Raw genomic sequence first — 14,724 nt, forward strand, 5'->3', positions numbered from 1 at the left:
CGTCTCACTCTAACAAAGCACTGACAAAAATGGAGATCTATTGATGTGGGAGGGGCCTCTACGCATCAACGACTTGCTGGCGGTGTTACGGTCTAGACTGTCGCCTCATGGACATTTGACGTAATGCATTCAAATAAACACAGTCATATCATTTTTGTTTGAAATAAGCAGTTATTATATGCTTCCGATAGTCGACAAAAATGACGGTGTAATCACCACGCATTTCAGGACCATGGACAGAGTATCACCAAAGCAGCCTTGAGGTAAGGCAATTTGTAAGAAGATCTGAAAATGTTTGATCTGATAAACCCATAGAAGTAAGTTGTTTCCCCTGATTGAAGACGCTACATGTTTATACAACAAGGCATGCGAATCAGTGACTTTAGAAACTCAACCTTAAATGGTTATTCCTAAATTCAAAATACGTTGTTGTTTTTCTTTCAAATTGGACTTATGTTTTGAGCTTTTCATACCAAAATTGACTTTAGCACCAGCAATATGTAATGCACTCTCAGAGAGAAAATTAGCATATGACCGTTCTCATAATAAAAAAAACAAAACAAAACAAAACAAAAAACATTTTATATTAATAGTGCAAGTAAAAAAACAAAAACGAATTCAAACCACTTTGAATTAATATGATCAAGTAAGACCGCTATGTAAGTCTGGATTGTTTGTTTTGGTTTTTTTACAGTAAGTTTAAGTATTGTTAGACACTCAGACAAGCGTTAGCAAAATTAATTACATTATAATATATATATATATATATATATTTTTTTTTTTTTTACCTATTTTAACTTAATGTGATGATGCGTTTTTACTCTCTACAAGTGCATATTATACAGATATTGGAGAACACCTTTGAGTCAAAGATTTTGGCATGTGAATATATAAATACTTCGACAAAAACTAAAAAAAACAAAAAAAAAACACAGATGTAAATGTTTATATTATACCGTGGTAGCTGAAATCATGACTCGACAAAAGAAAGTATGCCCTTACCGTATCTTTGTTGGGTAAAGTTTGAGTTCTGGTAAAAGTGTCTCCTCCGTTAATACTGATCAGTTCACCATCTACAGGTGGAAACGGTCCGGGGAAAACCACTACGTCACTCTTCATCGTGTCTGAGCTGAAACACACGTCATACTGCTGAGTAGATTTGGAGTAAGACCAGCTCCCGTCAGGGTGGGTGGTGATCATTGGGGCGCTGTACCTGCTGAAATCGTCCGTCCTGTGGCATCTGACAGCTATTAAACTGATGAGGCTCAGCAGGAAGATCACTGACACCGACACAATGGCGATCAGCAGATACAGGTTCAGATCTGAGAAGCTGTCCTCCTTTATAGGAACATGTCTGAACTGAGTCTGGATGTCAGCGGTGCTTTCAACCACCACCACATCAATAGACACAGTAGCTGACAGGGAGGGTTCTCCGTTATCAGAAACCAGCACCACCAAGGGGTGAGTTTTCAGGTCATTGTCACTCATTCTCCTCTTAGTCCTGATTTCCCCGGTGCTGGTTCCGATCCTGAACAGGTTGTTTCCTTTGGGCTCAGACAGGTGATAAGAAAGCAGCGCGTTGTATCCAGAGTCTGCGTCTACAACCCTGATCTTTGCCACAAAGTATCCCGCTTCAGCAGAATAGGGGATGCTCTCACTGTTCACGGAGCCGTGTTCAGAATAGGGCGCCAGAACTGTTGGATTATTATCATTTTCATCCAGAATTAAAACGTTCACAGTCACATTGCTGCTGAGCGGAGGAACACCAGAGTCTGTGGCCTGAACTTTGAACTGAAACGTTTTTAACTCCTCGTAGTTAAACGACTGCAGGCTGATTATATCTCCTGTCTCTGAATTCATGTTCACCATTGTAGAGAGTGGCAATGAGCTACTGTTATTACGTATAAGCGAATAACTCACCCGGCCATTTTGATCAACGTCTGCATCAATTGCTGACACAGTTTTTAAAACTGCACCTACAGGACTATTTTCTTTCACATAAACATTGTATATATTTTCTGTAAATATTGGTTTGTTATCATTCACATCAGACACGTGTACATTAATGACGCTCGTGCTGGAGAGAGCGGGGCTGCCTTCATCAGTAGCAGTGATGCTGATATTGTATTGCGATGAACTCTCTCTGTCAAGAGGACCGTCCACAACCAACGAATAGTAATTCTTATAATTTGACTCCAATTTAAAAGGAACATTGTTGGAAATTTCGGTCTGCACAATGCCATTTTTTCCTTTATCTTTATCAAACACTGAAACAAGAGCAATGGCGGTGCCGATGGACGCATCCTCTTTAACAGTGTTCAACAGTGACGTAACTGTAATTTCAGGTGCATTGTCATTGACGTCTAAAACTTCAATCAGTAATTTAGCATGTGACGTCATAGAAAAAACGGCCCCATCACTGGCTTGTACTCGAATCTCAAAAGCATTATTCTCTTCAAAGTCTATGTTATTTTTATTTGTTACAGTCCCGGTTTTTTCATCTACGGCAAACAGATCAGTCTTTTTATCTTCACCGACCTCACTGAATGAATACAACACTTGTCCATTTGCGCCCGCATCCAAATCAGTAGCATTTATCGTTATTATTGACGTACCTATCTTCACATTTTCATAAACGCTGGCTTTGTACAGAGTTTGACTAAATACAGGAGCGTTATCATTAATGTCCAACACATTTACAATTATAGTCATACTGCCTGATTTAGCAGGTGTTCCTCCGTCAACAGCAGTCAGTATGAGCCGAATCACAGAGTCTTTTTCGCTGTCTAAAATCTTACGAATCACCAGTTCGGGAGTTACGCTCTCTCCTTTATGTGTAGCAAGAGAGAAATGTTCATTTTGACTAAGCTTGTATGTATTTACAGTGTTTTTTTCGACGTCTGCATCATGAGCTGGGTGCAGAGGGAATTTAGCCCCTACTGCTGTGTTCTCAGTAATGTTCAATACCTGTAACGTGCTGAGAAATGACGGAGAATTATCATTGACATCGAAAATTATTATTTCAATACGGTACAGTTTTAAAGGATTATTAATAACTGCTTCCATGCTGAGGGAACATTTGGGATCCTCTCCGCAGAGCTCCTCCCGATCTATTCTCTCATTCACGTAGAGGACACCCGTCTTTAGATTTACCTCGAAATATTTCCTCTTTGATCCGGCAACGATCTGAAACATGCGGGACTCCAAATCTTGAACATTGAGGTTCAGATCTTTCGCGATATTTCCGACAACAGTCCCCAGATTTACCTCCTCTGAGACGGAGTAAGAGAGCTGTCCAAACACCGCTTTACAGTAACAATCCAGCACCAGGAAGATGAGATATATCCACACAGAGCTCGTTCTGCCCGGTAAATACATAATTATACACATCCAGAGATATCACATAGAAAAATGTGTTCAGTAAAGTCACAAAACAAAGGATTAAGGCCTTCCAACAAAAATCGTCGACATGTCGTTCTCTGCACCCTCTCCTTTTTCTTTGTTTCAAACGTCTGAGAAACATAATCGTCCTCTGAATCGGGGAGGAGCCCCGAGTCACCAAAGAGGACGTTCAAATGTGATGGTCTTTGGTGTCCCCACGTGGAGACTGGCCAAAACTAGTCAGCATCTAACACATTCACAAACACCACTATCTAATTGTACACTGAAATATTTAGCCGAATCTAAAGGAAATATATTTTCATTATGACTCTAGATGTTGTTTCATGTTATTATTTTTCCCAAGTGTGCTTCTCCTTGAAACTAGTAGTAAAGAAAACTGAGAAAATGTACTGCTTTAATGTATCAGTGAATAGTATTGAAATCGGAAACAAACCTGGTGGGAATGCTCATACACAATCCACACTGGAAGTTGTATACGTTTTTTCTCTGTTCTGTAAATCAACATGTCTCCCTTAGTATTTGGGAAGACCACATATTGCCAAATATTAGTGCAGCATCAGAGATACCCACTTTTGAAAAGTACAAAAAAATTTAACTGAATGAAAAAAATCCACAAACAAAAATAAGTTCTCATCAGTTTATTCCATTCATTTTAACCTGATTTCTGATCACTTCATCTTTTTTTTTATTTTATTTTTATTTTTATTAAACTCTGAGTCGAGTTGGGGTAAATCCTTTTCACCTTAAAAAACTGCTAAACTAATTGATGGCAAATATTTAATCTGCTTTGATGACCGTGAATCAGATGTAGGCTACTACATGTACTAAACATGGTAAACACGTGTCCTGAAGATCGCAAGCAACACACATTCAGACACTCGTGTTAAGCACCATAGATAGCGCCTTATTATACCAATTCATGTCAACTCTCTCCACTTAGATTTGACATCCATTTTTACTCAAACACTAATTAAAATGTGTATTTTTGTCAGCTAGCACAATGCCCTTCAAAATAGGATACACAAAATGTCACCATTTCCTTAGATTCTCAAAATGCAGTAATACATACTGAATGCAACTATGTTCTTACCTTGTCTTGGTTGGGTAAAGTCTGAGTTCTGGTAAAAGTGTCTCCTCCGTTAATACTGATCAGTTCACCATCTACAGGTGGAAACGGTCCGGGGAAAACCACTACGTCACTCTTCATCGTGTCTGAGCTGAAACACACGTCATACTGCTGAGTAGATTTGGAGTAAGACCAGCTCCCGTCAGGGTGGGTGGTGATCATTGGGGCGCTGTACCTGCTGAAATTGTCCGTCCTGTGGCATCTGACAGCTATTAAACTGATGAGGCTCAGCAGGAAGATCACTGACACCGACACAATGGCGATCAGCAGATACAGGTTCAGATCCGAGAAGCTGTCCTCCTTTATAGGAACATGTCTGAACTGAGTCTGGATGTCAGCGATGCTTTCAACCACCACCACATCAACAGACACAGTAGCTGACAGGGAGGGTTCTCCGTTATCAGAAACCAGCACCACCAAGGGGTGAGTTTTCAGGTCATTGTCACTCATTCTCCTCTTAGTCCTGATTTCCCCGGTGCTGGTTCCGATCCTGAACAGGTTGTTTCCTTTGGGCTCAGACAGGTGATAAGAAAGCAACGCGTTGTATCCAGAGTCTGCGTCTACAGCCCTGATCTTTGCCACAAAGTATCCCGCTTCAGCAGAATAGGGGATGTTCTCACTGTTCACGGAGCCGTGTTCAGAATAGGGCGCCAGAACTGTTGGATTATTGTCATTTTCATCCAGAATTAAAACGTTCACAGTCACGTTGCTGCTGAGCGGAGGAACACCAGAGTCTGTTGCCTGAACTTTGAACTGAAACGTTTTTAACTCCTCGTAGTTAAAAGACTGCAGGCTGACTATATCTCCTGTCTCTGAGTTGATGTTCAACATTGTAGACAGCGGGACTGAGTTAGTGTTACTTTCTAAAAAATTATAACTCACCTGGCCATTTTCATCCAAATCCGCATCAAGTGCAGACACTGTTTTAAGAACTGCTCCTATTTGGCTGTTCTCTTTCACATAAATGTTAATGTCTGGTGAAGAGAAATTTGGTGCGTTATCATTGACATCAGAGACGTGAATATTAATAATACTGGTGCTGGAGAGAGAGGGAATGCCGCCGTCATTTGCTATTATGGTAACATTATAGCTAGATATGCTCTCGCGGTCTAGGGGGCCATCAACTAACAAAGAATAATAGTTTTTATAGTTTGTTTCCAATTTAAAGGGAACATTTCCATCTATCGCACAATGCACTTCACCATTCTTAGCGCCATCTTTGTCCAACACCGAAACAAGTGCAATAGCGGTACCTACTTTTGCATCCTCCTTTACTGTGTTCAGTAGTGACGTCACAGTGATTTCAGGGGGGTTGTCGTTTAGGTCCACCACTTCTACCAGCACCTTACAATGAGCAGACATCGGAGGCTGCCCTTTGTCACTGGCCTGTGCACGAATCTCAAACGCTGGGTGTTCTTCATAATCCACATTTCCTTCAACAGTCAGTGTGCCTGTGTTTGGGTCGATTTTAAAAATCTGCAGTATGTGGTCCTGCTCTTTTGTGCTCAGTGTGTATATGATTTCTTTGTTTGCCCCTTCGTCTCTGTCTGTAGCGTTTAAAGTCAGCAGAGTGGTGCCAATCGGCACATTTTCAAGCACGCGAGTTTTGTACAGGGACTTCGCAAATACCGGTGTATTGTCGTTAATATCCAAAACATTAATTATAATGTCTGACGTTCCAGACTTCGGTGGACTTCCATCGTCTAAGGCTGTTAAAGTAAGCCTGATCAGGGCTTCCTTTTCTCTGTCTAAGGCTTTCTGTAACACTAACTCGGTAGAAATACTCTCTCCCGATTTGCTTATGACTAATGAGAAATGTTCATTAGAGCTGAGCTTGTACGTGTTGATGCCGTTCTTTCCGACATCTGCATCGTAGGCTTGCAGTAAGGGAAATTTAATCCCAGGCAATGTGCTTTCAGCAATGTCTATACTCTGTGACTTTGCAATAAAATAGGGAAAATTATCGTTGACATCAAGAATATTAATTTCGATACGATACAGCTTTAGAGGTTCATTTATCACAGCCTCGACATTTACAGCACATTTCACCGCCTTCGCGCAGAGCTCCTCTCGGTCTATTCTCTCATTAACGTAGAGAACACCATTCTTCGTATTTACCTCGAAATATTTTCTCTTGGATCCAGCAACAATTCGGAACATACGCGACTCCAAATCCTGCACGTTTAAGTGTAAATCCTTCGCGATATCTCCAACAAATGTTCCCGAGTTTACCTCCTCTGAGACGGAATAAGAGAGCTGCGCAGAGGCTTCATCCCAGCAATAATCCAGTATCAGAAGCATCAAATATATCCACACAGAGCGCCTGCGACTCGGTAAAGGCATACTTCTTTCCATCGTGAACACAGCATATAATAGCATCTGCAAGTTCCTACGAAGATCACTGATTTCCTTTCGTTTCAGACCAGTCTTTAAAAGTGGCTGTCGCAATGTACACACTCGTTTTACCCTCTTTGTTACAAAGCTGTGGGAACTGTATCTGGGAGGGGCGTTTAACACGGAAAAATAACTCGTCATGTTATGGTCTACACTGTCACCCTGTGGTGATTATAAATATCTACAGTTCTTTATTCCTCTGATTCAAAGATACCGAAAACTGCCTCTAAAACCTTTAAAAACATAACATCCATTTGCACTGTTTATGATGGGGTCGCGCAAGTAACCGAGTTCTCATTTCAGGACCACGGAGAGCACTGTGCTTTAAAAAAAAAAAAAAATCAAGTTAGAATACATGTACTATAGTTGAGGACAAGCAGCTGAAGACAGTAAATGCTCAGTAAGCTGCACTTAATGGAAAATACTGTAGGCAGAAGGGCTGGTAGAAATGGAGATGATTATTAGTTTCCAAACTGACAAAGCCAAAGGAGCAGCGTGTCAATGGATTCAAAGAAGTGGGTTTGTACATGGTTTTAGAACAACAAGGTCACAGTCTGTTGCTAATATCCCCAAATGTAATATATTGTGTGGAGAGATAAATGAAAAATATTCAATGTCAGAAGTGGGTAGCAGATTACATAATTTGTCTTCGTACAAAAATATGATATTGCATAAATTAATAAATTAAACCAGATTAGAGTTTTAGTATTGGTAGAAACTCTTTCAACTAATTACACCGTAACTGACCAGAGTGACATTTTTTTTATCTAAAAGGAAAAATCCACACAACACAAATTGGATTTTCCTTTGAAGACAGGCAACATTAATTACGTGATTTATTGTTTTCTCTGAAACACTTAAATAAAAGGCAGTGACATTTGAGCTCCATCGGACAGATAACATGGATTTAAAACTACAAGGGAAAGGATGTGTACAAACTTTGATGGACTCACCTTTTCTTGGTTGGGTAAAGTCTGAGTTCTGGTAAAAGTGTCTCCTCCGTTAATACTGATCAGTTCACCATCTACAGGTGGAAGCGGTGCGGGGAAAACCACTACGTCACTCTTCATCGTGTCTGAGCTGAAACACACGTCATACTGCTGAGTAGATTTGGAGTAAGACCAGCTCCCGTCAGGGTGGGTGGTGATCATTGGGGCGCTGTACCTGCTGAAATCGTCCGTCCTGTGGCATCTGACAGCTATTAAACTGATGAGGCTCAGCAGGAAGATCACTGACACCGACACAATGGCGATCAGCAGATAAAGGTTCAGATCCGAGAAGCTGTCCTCCTTTATAGGAACATGTCTGAACTGAGTCTGGATGTCAGCGGTGCTTTCAACCACCACCACATCAATAGACACAGTAGCTGACAGGGAGGGTTCTCCGTTATCAGAAACCAGCACCACCAAGGGGTGAGTTTTCAGGTCATTGTCACTCATTCTCCTCTTAGTCCTGATTTCCCCGGTGCTGGTTCCGATCCTGAACAGGTTGTTTCCTTTGGGCTCAGACAGGTGATAAGAAAGCAACGCGTTGTATCCAGAGTCTGCGTCTACAGCCCTGATCTTTGCCACAAAGTATCCCGCTTCAGCAGAATAGGGGATGTTCTCACTGTTCACGGAGCCGTGTTCAGAATAGGGCGGCAGAACTGTTGGATTATTATCATTTTCATCCAGGATTAAAACGTTCACAGTCACGTTGCTGCTGAGCGGAGGAACACCAGAGTCTGTGGCCTGAACTTTGAACTGAAACGTTTTTAACTCCTCGTAGTTAAACGACTGCAGGCTGACTATATCTCCTGTCTCTGAGTTTATGTTTAACATTGTAGAGAGTGGCAATGAGTTACTGTTGCTTTCGACAATTGAATAGGTGACCTGAGCATTTTGATCTATGTCTGCATCAAGGGCAGATACTCTTTTCAGAACAGCTCCAACTGGACTGTTCTCTTTTAAATAAACATTGAAGAACCTATCTGAGAAACAAGGGGAGTTATCATTGACATCTGAAATATAAACAGTCAGATCCCTGGTGCTTGTGAGAGCAGGGATTCCATCATCTGTAGCTATGATGGTGACATTATAATAAGATTCACTCTCTCTGTCGAGCTCCCTGTCTACTACCAAAGAGTAATAATTTTTATAATTTGTCTCCAACTTGAAGGGGCTTTCCTTTTTAATATCACAATGAACTATTCCGTTTTTACCTCCATCTCTGTCCAGGACTGACACAAGTGCAATAGCAGTACCTATTTTTGCATCCTCATTTACTGTGTTAACCAGCGTAGTTATAGATATTTCAGGAGTGTTGTCATTCAAATCTATCACCTCTATTAGTACTTTGCATTGTGCTGTCATTGGAGGATAGCCTTTGTCACCAGCTTGCACGCGGATTTCAAAAGCAGGATGCTCCTCAAAGTCAATCTTTCCCTGAACTGTTAATAAACCTGTTTGTTCATCGATTTTAAATACATTCAAAACATAGTCTTGATCTTTGCTGCTCAGTGAATATGAAATCTCCCCGTTTGGCCCTTCATCATTGTCCGTCGCTGTTACTGTTATTACTGATGTACCAAGCGGTGCATTTTCAGTAACGCTAGTTTTATACAATGGTTTGGTAAATATTGGAACGTTATCATTATTATCCAAGACATTAATTATTATCTGTGATGTTCCGGATTTTGGAGGTGTTCCTCCATCTAAAGCAATCAATGCGAGTCTTATTACAGGCTGTTTTTCCCGGTCTAAAGGTTTCTGGAGGACTAGTTCAGCAGACACGCTCTCTCCTTTGTTCACTGATAACGAAAAATGCTCATTTGTATTTAGTCTGTACGTACTGATACCATTTTTCCCTACATCGGCATCATAGGCCGACAACAAAAGAAATTTAGTCCCAGGTAATGTGCTTTCAGCTATTTCAATAGTTTGCGAATTAGCACTGAATGATGGATAATTATCGTTAACATCTAGGATATTAATTTCTACACGGTAAAGCTTCAGTGGAGCATTTATCACAGCCTCCACACTCACTGTGCATTTCGTTGCCTTTGCACAGAGCTCCTCCCGGTCTATTCTATCATTGACAAAGAGAGCACCCGTCTTCAGATTTACCTCGAAATATTTTTTCTTTGATCCGGTAACAATTTGAAACATGCGAGACTCCAGCTCCTGGACATCGAGGTTTAGATCCTTGGCTATATTCCCCACAGAAGTCCCCGGATTCACCTCTTCTGATATGGAATAGGAGAGCTGGCCGGACACTGCTTCCCAGTAACAATCCAACAGCACAAATAACACGTATGCCACCAAATGACTTATGTTAATCGAAGACATAATCCATTCGGAGAGGAAAACAACAGAAAAAAAAGGCCCGGCAGATGTATGGAAGGAAGCTTTGCTCCCTTTCCCTCTAATTTGTCCACAATGCAGATCATGAGCCTCCCTTCTCTCTATGCCGCGGCGTCTCTTTGTGTCGAAGCACACCAAGACATCGTCACCGTTTTAATCTGGGAGGGGCCTCGAGATTTACCTCTCCGTGTTATGGTCTACAGCGCCTCTTTATGGTCTTTCGACTTAATTACATTACAAACGAGGGGATAATAGTATAATATTAAACAAACTGCAGTATCTCTCAGTAATGCACAACACTGATATATTTTGAATACAAAATGTAAGAAAGTATGTGGTTGCTCTCTCAGAAGAGTATTATATTAACTGGGAGTCGGATTTGGGAATATTTAATGTTGCATTTCAAAGTGAGGGTCAACACATCTGTTTATCAGTGGCATGTTTATGACTTTGAATTAAATGAACTGTTCACTCCGAGCAGTCCATTTTATCGGAAATGATATGCCGCTAGCTACAACAGCAAATCTCCAAGAATCACTGCTGATATGCTCAAATAAATAACTGTTAAAGGAAACAAAATGTCAGAAAAACAAGTAAATACTTCAGAATAATTAAACACTTGATGATCTCATAGCAACAAAAGCATAGTCTGAAAAAAATACGAAACAACATTACTGCAAAGCAGTCAGCGCTCAAAGCAACTCCAAGTTTCTTTGCCATTGTCAAAAAATAATTTGCAAACATAACACTGCATAAAATAAACACAATCAGCATAATGTTATCGTCAACTCGAAAAGTTCAAAGTTTACTTTAACTTTCTACATGTACAAATTCAGTGCAACACCAACACAACCTGATTATCCGGTCAAGTATCTCTTGGCTGCAGCACCATGGATAGCGACTATTGCATTTGGACAGAAAAGTCTGGTTTAAAGTTGACAGATGCAAAACTGTAACTATTTAAAGTAGAATAATTCAGTTCGAGAACATGGACGAAATAAGTCTACACAACACATTTTCCAAGTGCACACACATAAAAGACCAACCAAAAAGGCAACATGAATCCCAAATAAAGCCAGCGTCACTGATTTTGTCTAAAGTATGTAGGCTGTTATACAAATGCTGCCCTTACCTTCTCTTTGTTGGGTAAAGTTTGAGTTCTGGTAAAAGTGTCTCCTTCGTTAATACTGATCAGTTCACCATCTACAGGTGGAAACGGTCCGGGGAAAACCACTACGTCACTCTTCATTGTGTCTGAGCTGAAACACACGTCATACTGCTGAGTAGATTTGGAGTAAGACCAGCTCCCGTCAGGGTGGGTGGTGATCATTGGGGCGCTGTACCTGCTGAAATCGTCCGTCCTGTGGCATCTGACAGCTATTAAACTGATGAGGCTCAGCAGGAAGATCACTGACACCGACACAATGGCGATCAGCAGATACAGGTTCAGATCCGAGAAGCTGTCCTCCTTTATAGGCACGTGTCTGAACTGAGTCTGGATGTCAGCGGTGCTTTCAACCACCACCACATCAATAGACACAGTAGCTGACAGGGAGGGTTCTCCGTTATCAGAAACCAGCACCACCAAGGGGTGAGTTTTCAGGTCATTGTCACTCATTCTCCTCTTAGTCCTGATTTCCCCGGTGCTGGTTCCGATCCTGAACAGGTTGTTTCCTTTGGGCTCAGACAGGTGATAAGAAAGCAGCGCGTTGTATCCAGAGTCTGCGTCTACAGCCCTGATCTTTGCCACAAAGTATCCCGCTTCAGCAGAATAGGGGATGTTCTCACTGTTCACGGAGCCGTGTTCAGAATAGGGCGCCAGAACTGTTGGATTATTATCATTTTCATCCAGAATTAAAACGTTCACAGTCACGTTGCTGCTGAGCGGAGGAACACCAGAGTCTGTGGCCTGAACTTTGAACTGAAACGTTTTTAACTCCTCGTAGTTAAAAGACTGCAGGCTGACTATATCTCCTGTCTCTGAGTTTATGTTTAACATTGTAGAGAGTGGCAATGAGTTACTGTTATTACGTATAAGCGAATAACTCACCTGACCATTTTGATCAACGTCTGCATCAATTGCTGACACAGTTTTTAAAACTGCACCTACAGGACTATTTTCTTTCACATAAACATTGAATATATTTTCTGTAAATATTGGTTTGTTATCATTCACATCAGATACGTGTACATTAATGACGCTCGTGCTGGAGAGAGCGGGGCTGCCTTCATCAGTAGCAGTGATGCTGATATTGTATTGAGATGAACTCTCTCTGTCAAGAGGACCGTCCACAACCAACGAATAATAATTCTTATAATTTGATTCTAATTTAAAAGGAACGTTGTTTGAAATTCTACAGTTCACCATCCCGTTTTTACCTCCATCGTTATCAAACACTGAAACGAGAGCAATGGCGGTGCCGATGGACGCATCCTCTTTAACAGTGTTCAACAGTGACGTAACTGTAATTTCAGGTGCGTTGTCATTGACGTCTAAAACTTCAATCAGTAATTTGGCATGTGAGGTGAGAGGAGAAGAAGCTCCATCACTGGCTTGTACTCGAATCTCAAAAGCATTATTCTGTTCAAAGTTGATGTTCATTTTATTTGTTACAGTCCCGGTTTTTTCATCAATAGCAAACAGATCACTATGTTTCCCCTGGTCTATTTCGATAAAAGAATATGATATTTGTCCGTTTTGACCGGAATCTAAATCAGTAGCATTTATTGTCATTATTGATGTGCCTATTTTCACATTTTCATAAACGCTGGCTTTGTACAGAGTTTGACTGAATACAGGAGCGTTATCATTAATGTCCAACACATTTACAATTATAGTCATGGTGCCTGATTTAGCAGGTGTTCCTCCGTCAACAGCAGTCAGTATGAGTCGAATCACGGACTGCTTTTCTCTGTCTAAAACTTTCTGAAGCACCAATTCGACAGTAATGCTCTCTCCTTTATTTGTAGAGAGAGAAAAGTGTTCGTTTTCAGTGAGCTTGTAGGTACTTACTGCATTTTTTCCAACGTCGGCATCGCGAGCTTGTTTCAGCAGAAATTTAGCCCCTGCTGCTGTGCTCTCTGTTATGTTAATTGTCTGGGATGTGCTGAGAAATGATGGGGAATTATCGTTTGCATCCAATATAATCACTTCTATACGGTACAGTTTTAAGGGATTATTAATAACTGCTTCTACATTAAGTGAACATTTAGGTTCGTTGCCGCAGAGCTCCTCCCGATCTATTCTCTCATTCACGTAGAGGACACCCGTCTTTAGATTTACCTCGAAATATTTCCTCTTTGATCCAGCAACGATCTGAAACATGCGGGACTCCAAATCCTGAACATTGAGGTTCAGATCTTTCGCGATATTTCCGACAACAGTCCCCAGATTTACCTCCTCTGAGACGGAGTAAGAGAGCTGCCCAGAAACGGTATTCCAGTGACAATCCAGCAGCACGAAGACGAGATATATCCACACACAGCTCGTTCTGCCCGGTAAATGCATAATTGTATATGTGGAGAAGACGCATTGACAAATATGGACGATACACTACAGCAAACACGAGCTTATGATCAATAAAACAATATTCAGGCAAATATTTTGCATGTTCGCAGCCAAACAAGATAACTGCTCTTTGTCGTCTGACTTCTCTTTGTGACAAAGCACATAGATACCTTATCCGCTGAATCTGGGAGGAGCCCGAAGTAACCAAACAGCACGTCTAAAATATGATGGTCTGCAGTGTCCCCGCGTGGGCATTTTTCACGAGTACATACTTCATCAACCATAATACCAATGAGAAATTGTTTGTTGTGCATTTTCCTGAAAAAAATTATCATATTCCAAATCAAAAGGTCAAAAACTACGAATAATGAATAAGATTGAGCCCAATCATTATTAAAACTTACATTAAAAAAAAAAATCCAAAGTATTCATTGATATGTTGCTTTTAAAACACAAACTGAAAAATCCAGCCAAAAGGCTGTTATCAGGGTAGCTTGGTGAATGATCAAATGCGCTCTTTTTATTAACTGGTGCAAAAAGTAACGACAAGTGACATCCGCATCGAAACAGCCTTCTCACACATAATTCATAACGGTTATTAACTATAGCTCCTGTTTATATGACTGCATTTATAAAACAGCATGCATTGATGCGTGTTTTTTTTTTTCTGGGAACCGCAAGAAAAAGACACGTTCAGGACCAGGGACAGCGACACTACCTTAGAAACTGAATCGGCAGAGAAAAGTAAAATATACTAGAAATAAATTAAAATTCATAGCGTGAAGGCTACATTATGTAATATCAAACTACTAACTCCATATCCCTGTGAATATTAGTCATAACTAAAAAGAAAAGTCCGTGTAAAAGCTATACCAAAGACTCTTGACAGTTAATCGACACTAAGGAATTTTAAAATAATATAAATGAAAATGCATCATGTTGGAAACATTTCA

The 14,724-nt window shown here is 40.7% G+C and overlaps 1 protein-coding gene across 22 annotated transcripts in view; it reads right to left on the reverse strand.

The window, feature by feature from the left end:
- LOC138211026 (protocadherin alpha-C2-like) overlaps window positions 1–14,724 on the reverse strand; it is a 222,628-nt gene that overhangs the window by 89,817 nt on the left and 118,087 nt on the right. Inside the window, exon 1 of one of the 22 annotated variants that reach the window (XM_069170550.1) lies at window positions 11,396–13,870. The exons of 20 other annotated variants lie outside the window; for them this stretch is intronic. In XM_069170550.1, the coding sequence (XP_069026651.1) occupies window positions 11,396–13,771 (2,376 nt within the window). In that variant the 5' untranslated portion in view covers window positions 13,772–13,870. Of the gene's footprint in view, window positions 1–1,002; window positions 3,141–11,395; window positions 13,871–14,724 lie in introns of those variants that run through there. One more of the 22 variants, XM_069170574.1, reaches the window with a different exon arrangement.

The sequence above is a fragment of the Embiotoca jacksoni genome, unplaced genomic scaffold (assembly GCF_022577435.1).
Source record: "Embiotoca jacksoni isolate LCO1_2020_lvr unplaced genomic scaffold, fEmbJac1.0.p SCAF_5, whole genome shotgun sequence".
NCBI classification, from domain to species: Eukaryota; Metazoa; Chordata; class Actinopteri; family Embiotocidae; genus Embiotoca; species Embiotoca jacksoni.